General features: G+C 37.6%; 1 protein-coding gene across 1 annotated transcript; it reads right to left on the reverse strand.

Annotated features, from left to right (window-relative positions):
• Positions 1 to 4692: 4692 nt before the first annotated feature.
• Positions 4693 to 12246, reverse strand: LOC140151869 (tyrosine-protein kinase receptor Tie-1-like). The gene is made up of 8 exons (XM_072174189.1): positions 12130 to 12246; positions 11680 to 11831; positions 10489 to 10599; positions 10215 to 10294; positions 10015 to 10055; positions 9531 to 9627; positions 7796 to 7895; positions 4693 to 5638 (listed from the first exon to the last, which is right to left on the reverse strand). The coding sequence occupies exons 1-8, from the start codon at positions 12212 to 12214 to the stop codon at positions 5525 to 5527; spliced, it is 780 nt and encodes a 259-aa protein (XP_072030290.1). The 5' UTR covers positions 12215 to 12246; the 3' UTR covers positions 4693 to 5524.
• Between the last annotated feature and the right edge of the window lie 11275 nt (positions 12247 to 23521).

Raw genomic sequence — 23521 nt, forward strand, 5'->3', positions numbered from 1 at the left:
TCTTCAACTGTGGAGCTCCACGGTTGTTAGCAGACTCCACAGTGTGAATGTGACAAAACACACACACCTCCACAGTTAGAACCATTTACAAACGCCTAATGATATTCAAAATTGTTGAAAAATGAGTTATAATACAATGTCACATGAATTCCAGATTTAGGAGCAAAGTTGAGAACATAAATTATAAATTATACGTATAGAGAGCAATTACTTCAAGTATAAGAATTATGTTGCTTACAAAAATGGACCTAAAGATACAAAAGAAAATACAAAGCATGAGATGAAAACTGTATATTGGTAGTTAATAACCTAATTCACCTTTATGGAACATTGTAAAAATGTAAAACATGTCTTCAATGTTTGTGTGTGATACCTTATGGAATTCTGTATACTAGATTCAAAAGTTTATTTGTGGAAATATGAATATTGAGCTACCATGATCAAATATTAACCATCATGTATATAGGGGAAGCACTCATGGAGGGTAGAATGACATGGCACAATTAATTACTCTTCTCCCATTCTCTTACAATACCACAGACCTCTGCTTCATTTCTTGAGGCCCTTATAATCCTGCCAAACACATCTCAGGTTTATGCCAAAGCCCTCAATACAAATATTTCAAGCCCTCTATTTCAAATTCTGGTGGAAAATCTTTGTGTGTTGGTGTAGAATTTGTAGAATTAGATCAGAAATCTGAAGCCCAAATTTGGGAAATGTGATATAATGTACATGTACTCCCTCATAACTAAAGTTGAGTGCTCCCCTAACCCCATCGCCAGAAAATGTTGTATATTCTCTGAAGTTAATATATTACATGTACCCAATGTAATTTACCAAATTGACTTGTTTGTATATTTCTATCACTAATTAATACAAGATGCATGGAAAGGTGCCTAGAATAACAAATATCTTGATGAAGATGGCTTTAATTACAACATAATTACCTTGAATAAGCATGTACATGTTAATTGTTTTGGTTTTATTACTCATGTTTGTGATATATATTTATATATGCTTGGCGTGTGTGTGTGTTATTTGTAAATAGACAAAGTTGATCACTTTGTCATGTGATGTGCTGTAACATTATTTCTTAATCATGCTTGCAAGAAGTAGTCCCAAAGTCTCTAATGAGAAATGATTATGTGGCCTTCCACCACAGATGGACTGTGAAGTCAGCATTTTCAATTTTCCAAGATATTGGACAGGCAAATTGTCCTAAAATAAGCTTTACAATGATGTATTACATGTCCATATTGATTGTCAGGAAAGTAGTAAAAAATGAATAAATAGGTTTAGAAATTCTGTGTTTGCTATTGTTCATAGAAATGTTTGATGGACCATATCTTAAAACAAGTTCTGGTGATATTATGGCCCCTTTGTGCTGGGTGGTCACATATTTCAGCTTTGGCACACATCTTCAGTGTGTAACTAAAGTAGCCAATCCCATCATGTCTACACCATTAGAATAGGTGGAGAAGTTTAATATATTGCATTAATAATGCATGGTGCTGAGATTTTGATATGCCTAATGCACAAGCCCTGCAGGGGGAGTGCATTGGAGAAGCATCAATATTCAGTACAAGTGCATTATTTTGTAGATCGCTGAAAGAAACATTGGAATATTCTGATAATTAGAATACAATTAGTGATACACCTGAACATACCACATTATTTCACATTTCATGTACATATCCTTAAAACTTTTGAATCCATGCTTTCTTCAAATGTTTTCAGCTTTGACAGCCAGTTGCCATGGCAATTGCCATGAGCATGAAAGTTAGTCTTAAAAACACAGTGGTCAATCTGTCATCCTAACCAGCTGGACTTCACTTGGGTCACCATACTTTATGCCCTCTGGCAATTCCAGCCCAGAAACTCACTCCCCTGCCCAGCTGACCTCCAGAGCACCAGGAATGTGTTGACATGCAAAAGGTCAAACATCAGCAGGTGTCGAGGTATATAAGATCAAATTATGAAATCCAATATCAGAAAATGAAACCAGTGAAACAAAATTAATTACCCTCGCTTTTCTCTAATCGAGGGTAATTTTGCTAAAGTTCTTTAAGGACCCGTCGACGAAATGATTTTCTAACGCAGGAGTTTATTTTTGTGGCATCAACCATTTTGTACATCTATATATTTGTTAGTACTTGTGTCATATTCCTAAGTACATGTAAGTGTTAAATTAGTATTGTCTTTTACATGTTATATTGTAATATTCTTTTACAACTGCCTTTGAACAAAATATTGAGAAAAATGATTTATACTGATCAAAACAAGGACAGTAAATAAGTTGTGTGTGTATATTGAAACGGTAACCTTGAATGCAAACAACGTGTCTTTAGGTGTTGGTAGTTGCTGTCCAGTTAAACGTATATGTATATAATCTTGAGTGGTGACCTTTTCCTTATCAGTGCCAAAGTGGCAGAAATGTAGTCATTGTACTTCAATGCATTATCTATAGTAATATGTCTCTCAATGCTAGCTAGCAGTGGATGTTATCAGGCATTTTGAGGAAACAACTGTGCCATTAAATAATGAAAAACAAATTCCTGAAGATCGGTGTATATTTATCTCAACCCCAAAGTTTGACCCAAAAGTTTCATACAAACTTGGTCACTCTTATGTACCAATGCAGGATATGGATATGGATGGTAGAGCATTGGTGGATTTGCTGATTTGTTGAGTGGATTTTTAGCAAAGGTGAAGCAACAATACATTACAATTATGTAGGTATGAGCAAAATACTACTCTTGGGTCACATATTACTAGAGATACTGCACCTGCAAGCAATTACACATGCATTATTGCACAAGCGTTTGCCATGGAGTTTGGCTTAGTGAAAAAAGTCAGGGTTCAAATTCATCGCTTGCCCATAGGCAGGCAATTGAGAGATGTAAATGTGCCGGGCAGTTTGTAACATGGCTGTTACTTGCCTGAGTTTCAAAATCTCAAATGCTGGCAGGCCGGGCTAGCAGGAACATGTGAAACATAGCCACTGTTCTACTTTGTTCTAATGTTCTTGCATATTGAAAATATTGCAAGATCTGCCATTTTGAGACTGATCAAGGTATAATATATACTATTATATGTAAAGTAGATAGAAAATCTTGTTTGTATCAATTGAATTGTCTTTAATGTTTAACAGATCATATTGTACTCTGTATGTTACCTTACATCAGGGGTTCTCAATTATTGCTTGTAGGCTGTGGTATGAAGGCCACACACATTTCAAAGATCTGTGTTTGAGGGCCAAATACACCTTAGTTTGCTATGTTTACTATTTTTTGCATTCCAGAAAGACCAAACACAATGGTCAGTGGGCCAAATCTGGCCCACAGGCTGCCTATTGAGAATCTCTGCCTTATATAATGACCTCTAAATGATGTCTGACTCTGTGAACACTACATACTTATATAATATAAAATCACATTTTCAGTAAGTGTGTCATTTAATATGTGTGCTTATCAGTTGATAGAAAAATCTTGTATCAACTGAATTTTCCTAGAAGTACACTATCTTTGTATGTAACCATTTAATATATGAACAATATCAAAACATTAATTAGTTAGTTGTAATACAATATTTATAATCTGAAATCTTACAAGGTGCAATATAGGGTATGTCCCTGAATAGCTTTATAAATGATCATATAATGTATATTTCTGGTAGTTTACTTTGTCAGGGAATTTTTCTATTCATTTGTTAATGTTTTCTGTCTTAAATGGAATGTTATCTGTCAGAATTGTTATATTCCCATAAGTTCTGCGGGATGAATAATAATTCTGCTATCGCTTTTGCCTAAAACTATGGCCATACAAGAATAGGGTGATATAATTGATTATTTGGCAGAAAAAAATTAATTCCAAATTTCAAAAAGTGATAAAAGCAGATGATAAAGGCATCTATCCTGTTTTGAGGGAAGAAGTCTGCCTTCACTTTGTCATGACTCATATTGTAGATAATGACAAGAATAAGTTTGGGTCATTATTCACTAAATATGCGCTGCTTAACCACAAATAAAGCATTTTCTTACGCGCTTGTGCCACATGTTGTACACAAAACACTGAAATCCATTGGGGGATCTCCTTACTGCAGCAGCTAAGCGCTCTAAGGGCTGGAATCTGAAAATATATAGGCCTGACATTGCGGGCTTCCTTTTTCTAGTCCATCCTCTGGTTGTAACAAGTGAAATGAATCAATGCGATAAGTTGCTATAAAGAAGCTTAATTGTAATGGGTTAACAGGTGCATCTTAACGACAACCATATATGTGACATGATCTGTATCCACGGGGGCCAAAGAGGGCAAATTTGAAACTGAGATAAAGGCAAAAATATGGAGTAAAAAACAATAAAATACATAAAAATATACACATCACAAAACCTCATAACTTGATAACCAAATATGCTAGACCTTTGGTGTTTTCAGTATATGATAGCCTAATGTTACTACAAGATAATAATTATAGTAACTCAATTTTCAAAAATGCCTCCTTTGGCCCCCATGGAGCAGATCGTGTCACATATACATGTTATGAGACCTATGATGTGATTTATGCTATCATCAAATACAGTTAAAAGAGGGTTTTATAAAAAAAACTGAGTTCATTATAACTGGTCAAGTAGTTGTTGAAGATCAGTAGTAACTTCAAGGCGTGATAATGGTTCTAATTCTTTGTGATTCAATAAATATATCTGTGCAGTTTTTTAGTTTTTGTGATCAATTTTGAGCCACATGTTAATAATATCCATTGTGCTCATAGAGAGAAATTGATTCTCCCACCAGATTTATTGATTTTAAATCTGATAAATTATTACAATAAAGTATTGCAGGTATGCATGGCTTGGTAAAGTGTTACAACTATGCAAATGAGATACTGTCAATGATCCTAACTGGTTCTAATCAATGTCATGCACAGGTTTTCGAAAGTGGGGGCTACGAGTCTCGATTCCTCCGACTCCTAAAAACATTTTGGCTTGCTTCGTTCACCGTAATAAGAAAACCGAATTGAGGACCCCAAATGTTTTGCAAGGATGCTCAAGAATCTAAAAGGGGTTTACCTTTTTTTTCAGAAGTTGTAATTCTACATTACTAACTATATTGTTATTGCCTATTTAACCCCTCTAGTGACGGCCCTGTCCATAATTGGTAGCCCCATACATTTCCCCCAACTAGGTTTATCTCCCCAGACTGGGTGCACTTCCCCCGACTGAATGACAAAAGTGGGGGACCATACCCTCCTCCCTTACGTATTCTACTTGTTCTGATGTATGTGACCAATCTATTCATGGATCTCATTTGCATCTTTGTGACATTCCAGCAAAGCCATAAATACTCTGTCTTGAGCGTTAGGTATCATGCTTTTGAATACAGATTTTATGTTTTTTAATCAACTGCTAGACTTGTTGAGTGCCAGTGTCATTTGCATCTTTGTGACATTCCAGCAAAGCCATAAATACTCTGTGAGAATGTTAGAGATCATGCTTTTGAATACAGATTTTATGTTTTTTGATCAACTGCTAGACTTGTTGAGTGCCAGTGTCTTCTGGTTCAGATGAAGCTACTATGTCAAAATCCTCCAGGTCCAATGAACTGTCTGTTAAGTTGCTTTCCATTGTAATATTGGGATAAAACTGAAATAAACAATATAAAGTCATTATTTTTTGACAGTACTCAGATATTTCTTGCTGCAAAAGCATTCTGTATTTAGTCAGTTTATACATACAATAAAACACCATTCATGTACCACTTCTTCATTATTTTGCTACAATTTGTGAAACAGTTGACTTTCAATAAATTTTTTGAAATTATTTCTTCACGTAAATTGAGTATGTGTATAATTATTGATTACTTTAGTTCTTGCTATATTTTACTATACAGACATATGGTGCAGTATTTTTAAGGTTTGGGCTAACAGTGTAATGGCTAAGTGGTTACAATCCTTGTCAGTGTGGTGAATAAAGAACTTAAGGTTATACAAAGAAACGTATAAAAAACGTATAAAAGACGTATAAAGTTGTTCTCTAAAACCGCGTTTTCTCAGCAATGAAATATCGCAGTGAGTCAAATGTTGGTGCATGGATGTATCTTTACATTATTTTTGTGTGTTTATACAAATTTTTAGAATCCGTTTGAAAATCCTTCGTTTAAATCATTTTTTACGCACCATGTTCACAAGATCAAAAACGCGTTCCATGCAGTTTTTTTTCAAATTTTTGCTCCGTATAAAACAACGCCGAGTGATTGTTTTCTCCTTTTTTTGCATTGTACTACAAATCGACCAAAAGAAATAATGTTGCCATGGGGAAGAACCAATTACAGTACCGATTAAATTTTATTAGCCCGTTTTTGGGAACAATTTTCGAGAATCTTGTACCACAAAACACTGTTATGTAACATTATCGATATCTGGATTGTGGAACGTTAATTTTGATTTCTAACTGCCTACATTATTTCTCCAATGTCTGTCGCTTACTTTACCATTTGAATTTCACTCCAAATTTAAGCTACTTTTGCAAAAAACGAGGTTTTTCGCCATCGATACCTCCGACATTTACAGCAGTAATGAGCGTGTTTATCATAAGAGCCTGTTTACGCACTATTCCATAATAGTCAGTTTGAGATCAATCGATTTCATATGTCCCTTCAGTTGCTCAATCGGTTAGCGCGCCGGACTTATACGTTCGACTATATAATACTATACTTTTGAGCTGGAAAATTTAGTGCGTGTTCGAGTCCCCTCGTGGTCCATTCCGTTTATTTTATTTTATTTTTCTCTCACTTTTTTTCCTTTTTCTTGTTAGTTGCTTTCTTTCTGACTGCAGCGATTGATTGTTTTTGCCCGGTTTTTTTCATGATATAATTCAGGAATTTTTAGGCTATAAATAGGCGCGGCCTATGAATATATTTTTACAAATTCGATTCACAAAATATTGGTTGTTGGTTTTGTTATTGTTGTTGTAGTTATTGTTGTAGGCCTATATATTGCATAATCAGGGTATAAATAGGCCTACTAGGCCTATTATAGCATGGGAAGCATTGATTTATTTCACGACAGTATCATTCAGGATAATTTTAAAAATTGAAAATTTAGAAAATCCAAAGGAAAATTGCCGAAAACGGCTGCCCACAATCACCCCTATGGTCCTATCATGGTCGCCCCCTCCCTATCCCTGCAACATATAGGATGACTCACGAGCAGCGGTTTGTCCGTGGCGGCCCTAGTTCAGATTGATACACTATTTTACGCGTGAGTTCATTCTTTTCTGCATGGCTGTTTCCATTATTAACTTACGCCCCTCCTGGAATCAAGCCTTGAAAATCAATTGCATTTAACCTTAAGTGGGATGGATTGTAGGTGGGCCTTGCGAAGAGAGTAACCAGTACTGATTAGCTCTAATAATAGCCACTGACAGTACCTTACCCACAAGCAAAATGAGCATCTTGGCCTCGGCTGATATGCTTCAACATCATGATACAAGGGAATTAAGCCAATTATTATCAGCATCTCATTGGCATATTGGGATGGATTGTAGGTGGGCCTTGCGAAGAGAGTAACCAGTACTGATTAGCTCTAATAATAGCCACTGACAGTACCTTACCCACAAGCAAAATGAGCATCTTGGCCTCGGCTGATATGCTTCAACATCATGATACAAGGGAACTAAGCCAATTATTATCAGCATCTCATTGGCATATTTAACATCACCTCAGCAACATTGACATTGTAACTATGGCACAAGCATTGCATTGGCATGATATGGAAGGTTGTTGAGAGATATTAAACATACCTGCTTTTTCTTCCTGATCCCTTTGAGTGCCATTGTTAAGTTGTGAAATGGAGGGCGTTCTGTTGGTTCCTGTAGCCAGCACTGCCTCATAAGTTCATACCTGTTTTACATAAATGTTGCAATAAATACAACACCTGTTGTTAATGTAGTTGTGTTTGTGTGTATGGTATGTGCATGCTTGTGGTGAGTGCATGTAGGGGTGCCTTTGTAACCACACCTAAACAGGGACACACGGATGTATGGTGATTTCTCAAATGTGGCCCGATTGGATAGTGAAAAATTAAATGTGTATGTCCCCGGTTGTATCTTGTTTTTTCAGATGTGTGTGTTTGCGTCCCCGGTTGCCGGTGTTTACAAGTATTCAGGGTGGGGATGTGTGTGTGGGTGTGGACAGTTGCATGTTTCTCTCCCTTTCTTGATTAGTGAACAAATAGGATATTGTTAACAGATTGAATTTATATTATCATTTGTGTTAACCATTATCAGGCCCATAGCCAGGTTTTTGCTGGGGTGGGGTGAAATTTCCAAAAGTGGATCTTTTTCTTATAAATTTTATAAATCTTATAAAAGTTAACATAACACCCTTAAAAAGCTTTTCAGGCTAATTTGAACGAAAAAAAATGAAAAGGGGGTCTCTTTGTTAATTTTCTTTATAATTTGGACCTGCTTCAGTACATTTTAGCATTTCCCCTGACTACTTGGATATTTTCCTCAGGTTAATAGTTGTAATGTTGTTTTAACAGCAATTCTATTACCCCCACGACCCATTATTCAAAATCGCGCACTGTGATTTGTTGGAACGCGTCACGTGACAGACCATTAATTAGCGATAAAGTGTCAAGAGCAACGAACTTTATGTTCTTATATCATCACAGCGCACAGCAAAGCGCACAGCACACCTGCTTATGTAGGGGAGAATGGAATGCCAGGCATGCCAGGTGTGTGTTATTGTATGTGCATACCTGCTTATAGGGAGAATGGAATGTTAGGTTGTGTTATTGGAATGTGCATACGCTTTGACTACGTGTAGGCGCTACACCTTGAGGTTTAAACAACTTGAAATATTTGGGCAAAAAATGTGATATTTTCTCTTTAAATCGCACTATTTTGTGGTAATAGAATAGAAATAAAGGGTGCAGCATTATCCTTTACACGCAAATAATGTGTCCTCGGCAGTAAAATCGTTGAAATAATGGGTTCGGCTGCGCCTCACCCATTATTTACGTTTTTACTGCCTCGGACACATTATTTTCGTGTAAAGGATCATGCATTACCCTTTATTTCTTAAGTATTAAAATACTTGTTCATGTATGAATTGGGTGTTCCTTTGTGTGGATGTGCACTGTGTAGGTGGGTTAAGGTAAAGCCAAGAATTCTCCGCGTTGCGGAAATTCCGCAAAAATCGCGGAATTTGGAGGTAAAGCGGAAAACGCATTTCTGAGAAAAAAATAAGCAAAAATGACCTAGAAAAAGAAAAAAAATACAATTGAAAAGAAATGAATAAAATACTAACTGAAACGGGTCTTCAAAATTCATCAAAATAAAGTAAAATCCGTCATAGATTTACCGTACAACGCTCGAGCATCCCACAATACTTTGCGCGCCCGACTAAAAAGTAAGATTCTTGTGAAAATTTATTATGTCAGAAATGTGCTAAAACTACAAAGCGGAGAAAAGCGGAATTTAGCATTTGTAAAGCAGAAAATTCTTGGCTTTAGGTTAAGGGTATACTTACATACTACTGTGCCAGTGCTTTGGTTTTGGAAGACGGTATCCTTGATTTATAAGTTGCTTCATCTTGTGGAAAGGATGTGCATTATATGGAGTTCTACCTGCGAAAATGAAGAAAACAACGATTAAAAATAGTGAAATTCTATCACATAAAAAAGTCTAAATTAGTGTTAAAGTTAGAACGTAAATGTCGTATCCAATTGCTTTTTCTTAATTTCAGAGAAAATCAAACCAAATAATACAATAATGTTATAAAGTATATCTTTTGTGGTGTTCTTGCTATACATACAAGCCCAGCCATTTCATAAAATATTTTGTGCATATCAATTGTCTGTTTATGTCATAAAGTTTGGTCGTCAACTCAAATAATAAAATGTTATAAAGTATAATTATTATTTGCATGATGTTCATGCTAGGCTATGGCCTGACCATTTCATTAAATCGCATGCATATCCGTTTTTCTAATTTGGAAAATGAGTTTTTCTTACCAGGACTGGTAATTTCCCAGAGAATAACACCATACGACCATCTAGTTTAAAAGAACATAAAGAAGCATGTCGTTATTGTAACAAATGCGCGTTCAAAATATTAACTGTTGATTGAACTTAAACTAACTCTGAAAAAAAAATCTTCATGGAAAAAATGATTGTTTTCAGTTCACATAATTAGGCCTAAGATACATACTTACATGTCACTTTCTTTAGTGTGAATCCCATAAGTTAAAGATTCTACTGACTTCGGTCTCCAAGTAGTAAGAACAGACACAGGCTGCAATTGAAAATGTATAATTCTCATTGCATTTCAAGTTATTTACAAGACAACATAACAAAGTTTATCAAATTCAACTTCACCGTATCATTTGATACAGCCAAGTAATAAGGTTGTCATTGTGTTTGAAAATAAAAAAACAACCCAAAAACATAAAATATAATACATATTTCATACTGTTATATTTTACTAACATTTTGAATAGGAGGAACACCCGGTCTTGTAGCATATCCAAATCCTGATATTTTTACCGCCATATTATGACCCATTAATATATTCTTGGTTGACAGATTTCTATGGACAACCTGTGTAAAAAAAGAGGGTAGAAGAAGACAGAGCATCAATAACAACAACGAAATTTGAAATCAAATCAATTAAAACACAAACAGTATAAATTGTATAGCCTAAGCGTAATTCTTTTATAACATGCCGCCATTTATTATATGGGATTTGTATTCATCTAATAAGTTATAATTTCCCGTATAATTTATGTCATATTCATTTGGAATGACCTGTTCTTTGTATGTTACTTGTTCAGTCGGGCAATGATCGAGATCCAGTACTCTTTAACAGCTTTCAACATTTACCCAATCTCAGGTCATTATATATGATTTTATTATAGCTTATGATAGTGGTTTCATAAAATGCGCCATCCAAAATACAGGAATCAATCTATCAATGTGTGGTTATGTTTCGGTAAGAATCTTTTGCCTAGTATGAGACCTAATTAAGAGTCTTAATTGCATTACGCATTGACTTATGTTTCTGTATACTTTTGGATCACATTAACCAATCATAAGAGATTTGTCTCCAACAAATATATAGAAGCGAATCTGCCTCCCGGTCCCCGCACTCCGTGCATCCATGGGTATTCATGCTCGTCGAAAATTTCGCGAAATAGGGGGTGTTTTCAGATGAAGAAATGCGATTCGCGAAACACACAAAAAAAAGGGGTGTTTTTTCAAACCACGTGTTCGCGAAATTGAAAAAAAAAGGTATTTTCATGGAGCAGCCTACGTGTTTCTGTCAGAAAAGGGTATGTTAGAAATATCGTTTGCGTTTTAGCGAAAATAGGGGTACTATCGAAGGGCAAATAATTCGCGAAATCGCTAAAAAAAAGGGGTGTTTTTCCCCTAAAAACTTCGCGAAATGAGATGCAAAAGGGGGTGTTTTTAAAGTTCACCGACAAGCATGAATACCCGCGGATGCACAGAGTGCGGGGACCGGGATCTGCCTAGGCTGATCGCCACAAAAGATTGTACACACTTTCTTCGAACTTTCTTGTGCCATCCAATGCAACAAACGAGAACCTGTCAATAGGACATCAGAAAATAGCCTTTGCACTATGAAAAACTTAAAAGGCCCTATTAATCAATCATATTTACCTGCTGTCGCGATATAAATTCCATTCCAGTTGCTATGCCAATTGCAATATCCAGTATAGTTTCCTTGGCATTCATTAAATTTCTACTTGATTCTCGTAAAAATCTGTGTAATGTTCCATTCGGTAGGTACTCCTGGACCTCGTAGAAAGTACCTATAATATAAACAGAACGACAAGGAAGTGTAATAGTAATATCTCTACGATGATTGCAAACATTTGGCTATAAGCTCCCCCCCTGAATTCCAGGGGCAAATTGATCCAAATATATATCCCTCAAATTCAGAACAACCACAGAGTGTATAATATGTGGAACAATCTCATTTTCTCTGCATTGTTCATATAATTCAATAACGACACTAATAAAACTCGTTTTCTTTGCACCACGAACCATAGGACTATCAGTTTCCTATAATTTTCTATACAATGGTCATCCAGTCGCTGGTAAGTTTACCTTGGTGTTGGCAGGTCCCAAGCAGTTGGACAACATTGACGTGCTCTCGAATTAACTCCAATGTTTTGGCTTCATTCGTCAACATTTCTCTTACATCATCGTTGCCGCCAACTGAAATCGAGCATATCACATGATTTGATGATTATAGTGATTTTGATCATGTGTACAGAACATTATTGATAACATATTAAAATAAGATGAACACCTAAGTGCAGCATCTTTGGTCATTCCCAATGCAAATGAATCTACTCCAATATTTTAAAATTAATAATAATTAAAAAGCAAACAAACAAACATGTTAGCATCTAACCATAACAAATTTTGATAGCTGCTGCAACTCTATTTCGATGGCGTTTATTGGCGAACTCTCCCTGGAACACTTCGTAACCATTGTGCTTGGAGTTTGATATTGGACTGATGAATTCAAGTTGCTCCAAATCAATTATTTGTCTAAACAATTCTGCTATTCCGTCTTCACTATTGTATGTTCCATAGCCAGCTCCAACTACTGGTCTCTTCTGCAAAAAAACAAACAAAGAAAAAAACCCTGACAAACCTAGAATCAAGAATCAAGATACAACAGACACACTCACGTACGTTCATACACACCCCCACCAACCCAAACAACCCCACACCCCTCCCCTCACACAACACAAACATAGTGAACAGTTCATAATCCTGTTCATGATATCCCCTCACGCCCCACACACCTCAACACAATGAGCGCATTCCTTTTATACTTGAAATTGTGCTAGACTTGTTGAGTGCCAGTGTCAATTATTAGTACAACATTGTTATCAAAGTGCGCTTACCGGTAACAGGAGACACACGCAGAACGTACGTTATCTTTGTACACACATCAGATAGCTATGACTGCCATATACATAACACCTAACTCGCAATAAACACATGTAGGGTGCACGTGAACCCCGCCCACACACCGCACACCCACATACACACCCCAAACATAATAATGAACCATTCTATTCCTATTCATGTCATTGTTTTAATTTGGGTCTGTATATAAGTACAACATTGTTATCAAAGTGCGCTTACCGGTAACAGGGGACTCGCTCAGAACGGAACACACCGACATCGCCAGGTTAATAATTACTTGGTACAGCAGAGACACTAAAATCAATACCGGGATCGATACACGTGAATGTGCTATGCACGATTTGATATTCAGATAAATCTTTGTATACCGGGGTAGAAAATGATGAATATCTCCCGTAATTTTTTTATTCTAAAGAAGCCATATATTTTCCTTGCACTTGAATATATGTGTTGAAAGGATATGATAGTCGTTAGCTTGCGTATTGCGAAAGAACCGTGTGTATTGACCTCAAAAACGGACAAAAATTCTGATTTTATATGTGCCGAATTATAGCACAGCGTAGGCCACTCGTGGAGGCAGTCTAAAAGCAGATGACCTCTGATGGATCTTTTCCAGGTTTCAGAAGTGCTGTCACATGAGCTTTCTTCCAGATATTCGGGAGCTTGTGTGTTGCCAGACATTGGTTGAAGAGCTGTAGGAGCCACTTCCTTGCTTCAGGTCCAAAGTTTTTGATCTGCTCAGTTGAGATGTTGTCTAGACCTATCGCTTTTCCTGGTTTTAGAGTGGAGATTCCTGCTAAGAGACAACAGGCATACAAACCCACAAAAAACTATGGACCAAACTATTATTATTAAGGAATCATTAAGATATATTCCATGTACTAACCTTGCTACCATGACTACCATTTGAGTTGCCGTGATTCCCCGTTGTCACTTTTCTGCGTACAAATGTGTATGTTAGTCCCACTGTTATACTAAGTATGGCACATGCCATAATGCTAATGGAAACTATTAGGAGCATATCAGACTGGCCTGCAAAAACACAAATGTATTAACTATTATGTCATTATTTTCTCCTATTATATCATGACAGCATGACGGACTAATTTTTAAAAACAAGAAACAAAATAATTTTAGGTTATCGTGTGGTGCATATGATGTTATTTGCAGTCTGGTATTATCTTAGCAGACGGCAACGAACATTGTTCTGGATACATCCAGTGTCTTTTGGGGGATATGGACAGCATGCTCAGTCAAGGTCAACTATCAGCAATAGCTCAAGACCGAGAGCATGTTTTAGGCGAGTTACAATATGGGCGAGTTAGGTAAAGGCGAGTTAAAAGGCGAGTTACCCCCACAGAGTCAGGCTATTTTAGATATTCCCATGGGTAACACTATGAAGTCCCGGTGGCGAGTTACAGTAACACTATGAAGTCCCGGTGGCGAGTTACAGTAACACTATGAAGTCCCAGTGGCGAGTTACAGTAACACTATGAAGTCCCGGTGGCGAGTTACAGTAACACTATGAAGTCCCGGTGGCGAGTTACAGTAACACTATGAAATCCTGGTGGCGAGTTACAGTAACACTATGATGAAGTCCCAACAGTGAGTTGATGGAATATTCATCGAGACTTTTATGTTTTGAATTGATAATTTGGTACGGCTAATGTTTGTGGATACATTGCCACCAAGAAAGTTAAAAAGTCGTGTGTTTTTAAAACAATTTTAGATATTTTAAATGTTTGGGAAAAGAAGATGAAACCAGCAAAGTTTTCTTGCACATGCATGCATGCAGACACATAGCTTATCTGGTTGTATAACAACCTTGACCATGCACAGCAGGAGCCCAGTGTGATATTTTCTGAAAACAACCATGTGTTTCTCAAACCACATGCCATCAGTGGCTGCAATGTATTCTGGGGTTACATTTAAACAACCTCTGAAGTATAATTATGGAACTGACATGAGTCAAAGAATACAAGTATCAATTTTTTTAAATAATCAGTTTTTGAATTTTGACCAAAACTGCATTTTTGGTTCAAAATCTTGGACTTTCCGGAAATTCACAACTCGCCACATGGACTTTCCGGAAATTCACAACTCGCCGCGTGGACTTTCCGGAAATTCACAACTCGCCATGTGGACCTTCTGGAAATTCACAACTCGCCGCGTAGACTTTCCGGAAATTCACAACTCGCCGCATGGACTTTCCGGAAATTCACAACTCGCCGCATGGACTTTCCGGAAATTCACAACTCGCCGCATGGACTTTCCGGAAATTCACAACTCGCCGCATGGACTTTCCGGAAAACACTGCAGGGGGTAACTCGCCATTTTAACTCGCCTTTTTCTAACTCGCCTATTTTTTAACTCGCCAATAACCTGTTCTCCTCAAGACCGATGTAGCTGGAGGAAACTTGTCATTACGACTTGAGCTTCATAGCAGAAGATTTATTTGAGTCTTGCCATAGAAGGATCCTTTTAACATTCTGTGTTTCCAACACATTTTAACTAATCAATCTGGCCACAACTGACATCCATCAAAAGAAAACGCAGGCTACGGTGGTTTTGACATCTCCGGTGAACATCTACAGCACATGGCCAAAATGCCGCGTCCCCATTGGTTCTATACTAGAAACTTTCCCATGGGAGACGAAGACCAAGTAGGCCAAGGACAACCTGGAAATGTCTTCAGGAGGGACCTTTCTAATTGGGGGGGCAATTGGAGGAAGCAGAAGAGGCCACAGATATATAGATATATAGGCAGAGGACCTCAAAACCCAAGTTTCTCGCTTGTATGTATCAGACAGCAGATGCATGTCTACAATCTTGTGCGAAAATCGTTAGGACAGTTGATGTTTTGAAAATCAAATTCCTGTGAATTGAACATGAGGCTGAAAAATACATGATACGTTTCATCGCTCATTTATACTTGCTTACTCCCCCTCCCTAGCTGGACAGAATGTTGGAGCAGACATTTAGCGCAACCACTTTAACTTTCCAGCATTCAACATTGAATACGGGGAGCGTGGATGCGCGAAATAAACCAAATACCCTAATCTTTTCGCGCAGGATTGTAGGACTACATCTGATGGGAGAACAGGTTATTGGTGAGTTAAAAAATAGGCGAGTTAGAAAAAGGCGAGTTAAAATGGCGAGTTACCCCCTGCAGTGTTTTCCGGAAAGTCCACGTGGCGAGTTAAAATGGCGAGTTACCCCCTGCAGTGTTTTCCGGAAAGTCCACGCGGCGAGTTGTGAATTTCCGGAAAGTCCACGAGGCGAGTTGTGAATTTCCGGAAAGTCCACGCGGCGAGTTGTGAATTTCCGGAAAGTCCACATGGCGAGTTGTGAATTTCCGGAAAGTCCATGTGGCGAGTTGCGAATTTCCGGAAAGTCCATGTGGCGAGTTGTGAAAAAATGCAGTTTTGGTCAAAATTCAAAAATGATTATTTAAAAAATTGATACCATTAATGTATTCTTTGACTCATGTCCGTTCCATATTATACTTTATCCATGGTACATAAAATAGTTGAGTAATCAATCAATTGACTGATTATGTGTTGTGCCCCTTTGTGTTGTGTTTTTTTTTAAATTGTTTAAAAAGTTTTATGACTTTTATTTGTATAACTTTTTCGGATCATTTTATTTATACTAGAAGAAGAGGGCAGCCTATGCACAGGCGAGAGTAGCACTGCCTCTATATATTAATTCCCAAGATCATTGCAAGCCCGAGAGAAATATATGATAAATGGAAACTGATTTTGGAGTAGCAGCTTAAAAAAAAACAGTACTTAATACACTGTGACATTTTTAATTCACTGTTGGAACTTCATCATAGTGTTACTGTAACTCGCCACTTGGACTTCATAGTCTTGCTGTAACTTGCCACTGGGACTTCATAGTGTTACTGTAACTCGCCACTGGGACTTCATAGTGTTGCTGTAACTCGCCACTGGGACTTCATAGTGTTACTGTAACTCGCCACTGGGACTTCATAGTGTTGCTGTAACTCGCCACCGGGACTTCATAGTGTTACTGTAACTCGCCACTGGGACTTCATAGGGTTACCCATGGGAATATCTAAAAATAGCCTGACTCTGTGGGGGGTAACTCGCCTTTTTAACTCGCCTTTACCTAACTCGCCCATATTGTAACTCGCCTAAAACATGCTCTCGTCTGATGGTATAGGTATGTATATCGTATATAGGTTGGTTAATACAAGGCGTAACCAAGTTTGATGTTAAAGGGTAGAATTGAAGAAACGTACCGAGGGTTTTGATGGTTGCGACAGGTAGTTTAGCTGCTAGTCCTACGCCAAGTCTTGTTTGTGCTGCTACTTGGAATTCATACGTGGTGTTTGGTTCCAATTCGGCAATGGTTACATTAGTATAATTGGAACGGAATTCCATGTACATGTTTGAACGGTATTGATCGGATTCGGGCGTAGACGTTCTGTAATTTATCTAGAAAGGGTAGAATAAATCCAACATTATACCATTAGGCTATGAGTCAATTACAGTAGATATGTCTACAAAGGTCAGTAATAATGTAACCAGGCGGGTATAAGGAGCATAAGATTCCATTCAGACCTTTCCACAATGCCCTCAAATGATACTTTGTTCTGATGTAAGTGGATAGACTTTCTCACTAGGAATTCATAGGGTGTAGTATTTCTACGACACCGGCACAGTACCGGTGCGAGTGTGGGCGAGCATTCGTCAGAGTAACGTTGTCTCTGACTTCATCAGTGCATGGACCTGATTCAGGACTGCACGATGTCCGGGTACCGGGTATGTGATGAAGTCAGTGACATATCTGACGAAAGCTCGACCACCACCACAGGGTCCGGCTGCTCCAGTGTGTCTCTGACTTCATCAGACACATCTGACATCGCGCAGTCCTGATGAAGTCAGAGACATATCTGACGAAAGTTCGACCACTCACACAGGGACCTTCTGCATCGGTACTGTGATAACCTAAGGCGTACTCGTAGCTAAACCTTAGATAGGGAAGGCCCGATTTCACCCTCTTGGGTATATTATACAGTATGCACCTGAAATTATTGGTACGGTTTATTTCACATACAGCCTGTCTCAAAAAAAATTGTGCAAGTGAAAAGCACCCTCTTTGGCAATTAGAAAATACCGTTGTGGAATAATGCTTACATCAACGTCACGGGCGCAGTCTTAGCTCTCAAATGGCGTTTGTTCTGTTCAATTTGCTTGTTCCAATTTCGAGATATGTTTATTTATCAACGAAAGGGTAAAATCACAATTGTGCCACTTTTACTAGTGAAGAGAGCTGTACATGTAAATAAATAATAGCTGATGTTGATGCGTCTAATGCACTTCCCCTTCGGGCGCATGCATTAGACGCATCAACATCAGCACGCGTGCATTATTTTTGTCTAATATCTCTCCCAACAAGTAATACGCGTTCATTAACCTATAACATGTATAAGTGCGCTATATTTTGTTTGTCTTTTAACATGTCTTAAGTGACTAAGAGAACAGTATTTACCATGATAAAATCATTGACATGCACATGTCTTTAATTTGACAGCAGCGTGTGCAATATTTATTTATCTTTTAATTTGTCGTAAGTGGAAAAAGAGAATCATCATTCCTGCATCATGATAAAACAGTAAAAACAGTCAAAAACATTTTTGTATTGTGTAATTGATGCATTCTTTTGATTTCACGACTCTCGATGCTATCACTGATTTACATGCAAAGCCCTCTTCACTAGTAAAAGTGGCACAATTGTGATTTTACCCTTTCGTCTTTAACTAATCATATCTCGAGATTAAAACAAGCAAATTGAACGGAACAAACGGCATGTGAGAGCTAAGACTACGCCCTTGACGTTGATGTAAGCATTATGTCACAACGGTATTTTCTAATTGCCAGAGAGGGCACTTTTCACTTGCACAATTTTTTTTGAGACAGGCTGTATACGTACGAACTAGAAATGTCACGATTGTGCCGAATTTGTTTTTTTATTTTTTATGTTTGTTACACTGATGTTATTCCAACGTTTTCCGTCGTCGGTATGTCACCCGGGGGTACCGGGTATGTCATCGATTGTTATGGATTGCCGACACTGGCATACATTTCTCGGGAACAATCTCTACCTAGACGGTAATTGTCGAAGTTGGCTATTTGTATAATATTTGAAGCTATTTGACTATAATTCATAGTAAACAAACACCTTATCAAAAATGAAATTTTATAGTTATCTGATAATCATGATAATGCACAATGATTGTGTTGCATGCGGTCATGAACCTGATCAATACAGAGTCAACATGTGTTGTTACTGGATTTTCTCTCAGGATTACTTCAATTTGTCATGTCTGTTAGGCCTAAATTGGTGAATTGGAATCGCAAAATATAGCTAAAAATATCCAATCAAAGAAATAAATCCTTTTGTTGAGAGTTACCTGTCTTAAGAACCTGCAATACAGAGTTATCGAACATTGGCCATTACTCTACAAAATTATTTCATTTGTGTGATATTGAAGATGTCAATCGAATACGTTCATGCCTAGTTTCGAGCCAGACGATCACCGTGCTTACCTCATATTGCAGGATATCTCCATTAGGGTTCCTTGGTTCGTCCCATATTAGAGTGATGTTATGTTTATTTATTTCTAGCACTGTCAAGTTGGTTGGTTTATCTGACACTATGAGGATGCAAAAACGCAACAACATTCAAACACGAAACAACATTATATAAAACACCCACGACGACAAACAAATAATACAAATTATTACAAAAATGATAAGAAATGCGCCCAATCATTAGGGAAGAAACAAGCCGAAAGCAGAATAAAAACCACATTTCTTTTTTTTTCACGTTTGAATCATATTTTGAAAAACAAATTGGCAAATTCTGTATTAGTATCAAATCAATATCAATTAATACGCAATACAAAGTTTACAAAATCGTCAAAAACATCAGCTGTCTTGTAAGTTGCAGATCAGCAAGGTTCGCGTCTTAACCCGAACCCTCTTGAACCACTTGAGCGGGCCGTTCAACACATAGGCTATCATGGCTATAGGACACCTCCAACCAAACCAACCCGGGAGGAGCGAAGAAACGCAATTATAAAGGATCTACGGTATCTTTGGAAAGGAAATGACACAAAGATCCCAACCATCAGAATTTGGGGAAAGAGCGGAATTATATATTTTCGTATTTGGTTGCGCGAGAACAGGGTGGATATTGGCAGAATAAGGTGGCAGAAAAAGACAAGTCAAAGACGGCATTCAAGACACCGTTCGGCTTATTTGAGTGCAATCGAATGCCAGTTGGCTTCACGAATGCACCTGCAACTTTTCAGAGATTGATGGAACGTTGTATATGGGAGACCTCAATCTGAAAAAATGTATACTCTATACTTGGATGATATCATCGTGTATTCAAGGACATTTCAATCCTTGAAATAGTCTCCAACATTGGCTATTTTGAAACATGGACTTTTATACCACAATTGACTAACTACCGTTTTAGGGTATCTGTCTGTTTTTATGGGTCTGTTGTACTGTCCTGTCTGTCCATACCCATTTACTTTGCACAAGATATCTATCTGGTTTAATGATTCAATATAATTATATTTCTTTTCATTTTTATGAAATCTTTGGGCCAGAGCAGTGCATGTACATTGGATGAATATCATCATGGCCAGTTTTGAACATTGAATGCCTCATAAGATTATGTCTATCATAATGTTACAATTTAAAAGACTTTTTTTTAAAAATCTTACCACCATCAATGGCTCCTCTAGTCAATGTTTGTGTCCAGTTACTGACTGCTGTAGTGTTGCATTCTGGCATGTCGCAACATATGGAGCGAATCTGCGGATAAATTCAGACAGGACAATAAAGCTACAATGTTTGCATACACTATATGTCTCATATAAGCTAATAAATGAATGCGATCTGTTCCGTTTTGTAAATATTTTATTTATTAAAAGCAGAATTGTTAATAGACAATAGTATTATTGTACTGATTTTGTTCAACGTGCTGATGTGAGCTGATGATGCTATCGAACATTGTCGAATATCTAAAGAGTAACTGCTTTAACTATGTTATTGCAAGAACTTGACTATGTCTATGTAATTTTATGTTAGATACAACATGTTTAATACCTGAAACGAATAGTAATGTCGAAGTTGTAGTCCATTCAGATCATGTCTGATATAAGTCCCATTGTCATCATCATCACGGTGAATAGCTCCTGACACATTCACCAAACAAGAGGAAGAATCAAATTTGTTAACCAACCAGTATCTGATTTCAAACGACGATATAGAATCGAGGATGGGTTCTGTCTCGTCATTGTTTCCTTGGTATTGCCATTGGATGGTGATGGAAGTATTGGCTGCGTTAGGGAATGTGACATTTTCTGGAGCCTGACACGGTTTTCCAAAAGGTCCGGCAGTTGCTGAATTGGTATGGAGAATATGATGATAATGATAGAAGTGTATATTGTGGCAAGATGAAATGTATTATATAATTATCTTCACTAAAGATGCTAAGCGATGATGTAGCCAACAGCAATGATTTTGAGCTGGTACTTTTTTGAAAGTAAAAAGAACAGCACCACCGAAACAAACGCGCAGAGGTTAGAGCATGGCCGGGCTATTTCAAGGAAAACTACCACTATGCAGTATGCACAGAGAATGGGTAGTCCACAGAACAGAAGTCAAGGTATTCACTAATGGAGCTATGGAGCTTATGGTAACTTACAGGCTCCAACGCTATACGACGTTGTGATATGAGTCTTGGGTATAGCCAGCCACAAAATATGATGACAATTGACAAATTAGGAGCGCATCGGCGCATTTGAAAATAGGGTGCTACAGGCGATTTATATCCTAAAGCTTCCTGACAAGACAAAAAAACACACAACTAAGTGCTGGCGAAAATTGGTTCCGATTTGGTAGTGAGAAGCTAGAGATATGAAGCTAAGATATTCTGGACACAGGGGACTGAAGAGGAAAGCAAATGGGAAGGTCGTTTTCGGCAGTCTGTAGATGCAGAGATTTAACTAAGCTCGGATAGCGTATAGGCACAGTGGAGAAAGTATGAGAGCTGCAACATGGCAAGGGATATGTGAATTGATGGCGAGCTTTTATTGAAATGGCTATATTAATAGTGCTGACAAATGGCAAATATCCAATTTGAATCTTTTTTTTTATCAGAGATGTGTAAAAATATATGCAAACGTAATACAATTGACGCACTGTGACCGGGAAAAACCACGCGAGGCATACAAGTTGGACATTTGCGTGCATGGCGGTGGTTTATACTCGTATCTTGCAATGTCGTCTTGCCATGTACCGGTTCTAGTAATAAGGATGAAGGTGGAACTGCTTTTCAGTGATGATGATAATTATCAAATAAAGAAAACGATGAAGACGGCGATGGTGATGACGATGGTGATAACGATGACGACGACGACAATGATGATGTTAGCGATTTTCGCTTAAAATGGTCAGACCTGGGCACAATGGTGTAACAAACGAAAGAACCTCCGTAAGCCATTTCAATCTATCGCCCAGTTATCTTTTTACCCCCATTTACATGTTTACAGTCTTAATCAAACGAGGCACAATTCTAGAATTTCTTAGCATATCCAATTTTATTATTGACAACTCACAAGCCAACGTTTGCTATTCTAATCAAACACAATTCAATGGAAGAAAGTGATTATAGAAAGAGGAACACAAACCGTGAGTCTGAGACGCAAAGAAAGCACAGATAAAAACAACGAGCACCATCTTCAGCGTGAAGCGAACACGAAAATGTCTCGGAACATCCGGCATTTATGAAATTCGTCTTGTAATAAACACAGTAATACTTCTACATATTGGGCTATGGAAATTACTTTGAAATTATTTTGATGGACTTTGCCCCCGATTCAAAGTAACATGTGTTGAGATACTGATAACAGATCAAACTTTCACTGGCATTGTAGTGTGGCAGGCAGATAATGACTGCTATATAATATAGCTTCTTTTTTTATTAAACATTATTTGTCATTTTTTAACAAAATATGATGTTTGCAATGAGACATAATAATGCATGTTAAGGATGCACACAGGATCACTGAAGTGTTACATGGCCAAAATTGAGTTTTCATCATTAATGTCATCTTCAAACCGTATTTTATCTTGTCATTAATAGATTTTAAAGAAATCTTACAATTTGAACCATAAGAAAAGCTATTTTAAAGACCCTTTTTCATTAAAAATTCGTCAAAATGCAAAAGCAAATAAATCATTGTTTTCCCGCAATATATCGCGTTCTCGAAACGCGTACTGCTGCGTACAGCTAGCAAAGACACGCACACATGATAAACTGGATGGGCGAGGTGATTGCTGATTGAGGCGCTGGAGTCGCCAATCGCGATCACTACCGTATTTTATCGTATTGATCTCTTCCAAGGTAGGTAAAGCTTGCACCATTGCATTGCGAAACTGCGGGCCGACAGACCACCACCGTCCCCATCCTAGAATCAGTAGGCCTACTCGATAAATTTCGCCAA

Source organism: Amphiura filiformis, chromosome 1, assembly GCF_039555335.1.
Source record: "Amphiura filiformis chromosome 1, Afil_fr2py, whole genome shotgun sequence".
In the NCBI taxonomy this organism is placed as follows: domain Eukaryota; kingdom Metazoa; phylum Echinodermata; class Ophiuroidea; order Amphilepidida; family Amphiuridae; genus Amphiura; species Amphiura filiformis.

Coding starts and splice junctions, on each gene's coding strand:
- LOC140151869 (XM_072174189.1), bottom strand. CDS start 12,214: ATGTTGACGAATGAAGCCAAAACATTGGAGTTAATTCGAGAGCACGTC. Junction 10,295..10,488: donor GTGTTCCTCCTATTCAAAAT/GTTAGTAAAATA, acceptor TTTCAATTGCAG/CCTGTGTCTGTTCTTACTAC. Junction 7,896..9,530: donor AAGCACTGGCACAGTAGTAT/GTAAGTATACCC, acceptor TATGTAAAACAG/GTATGAACTTATGAGGCAGT.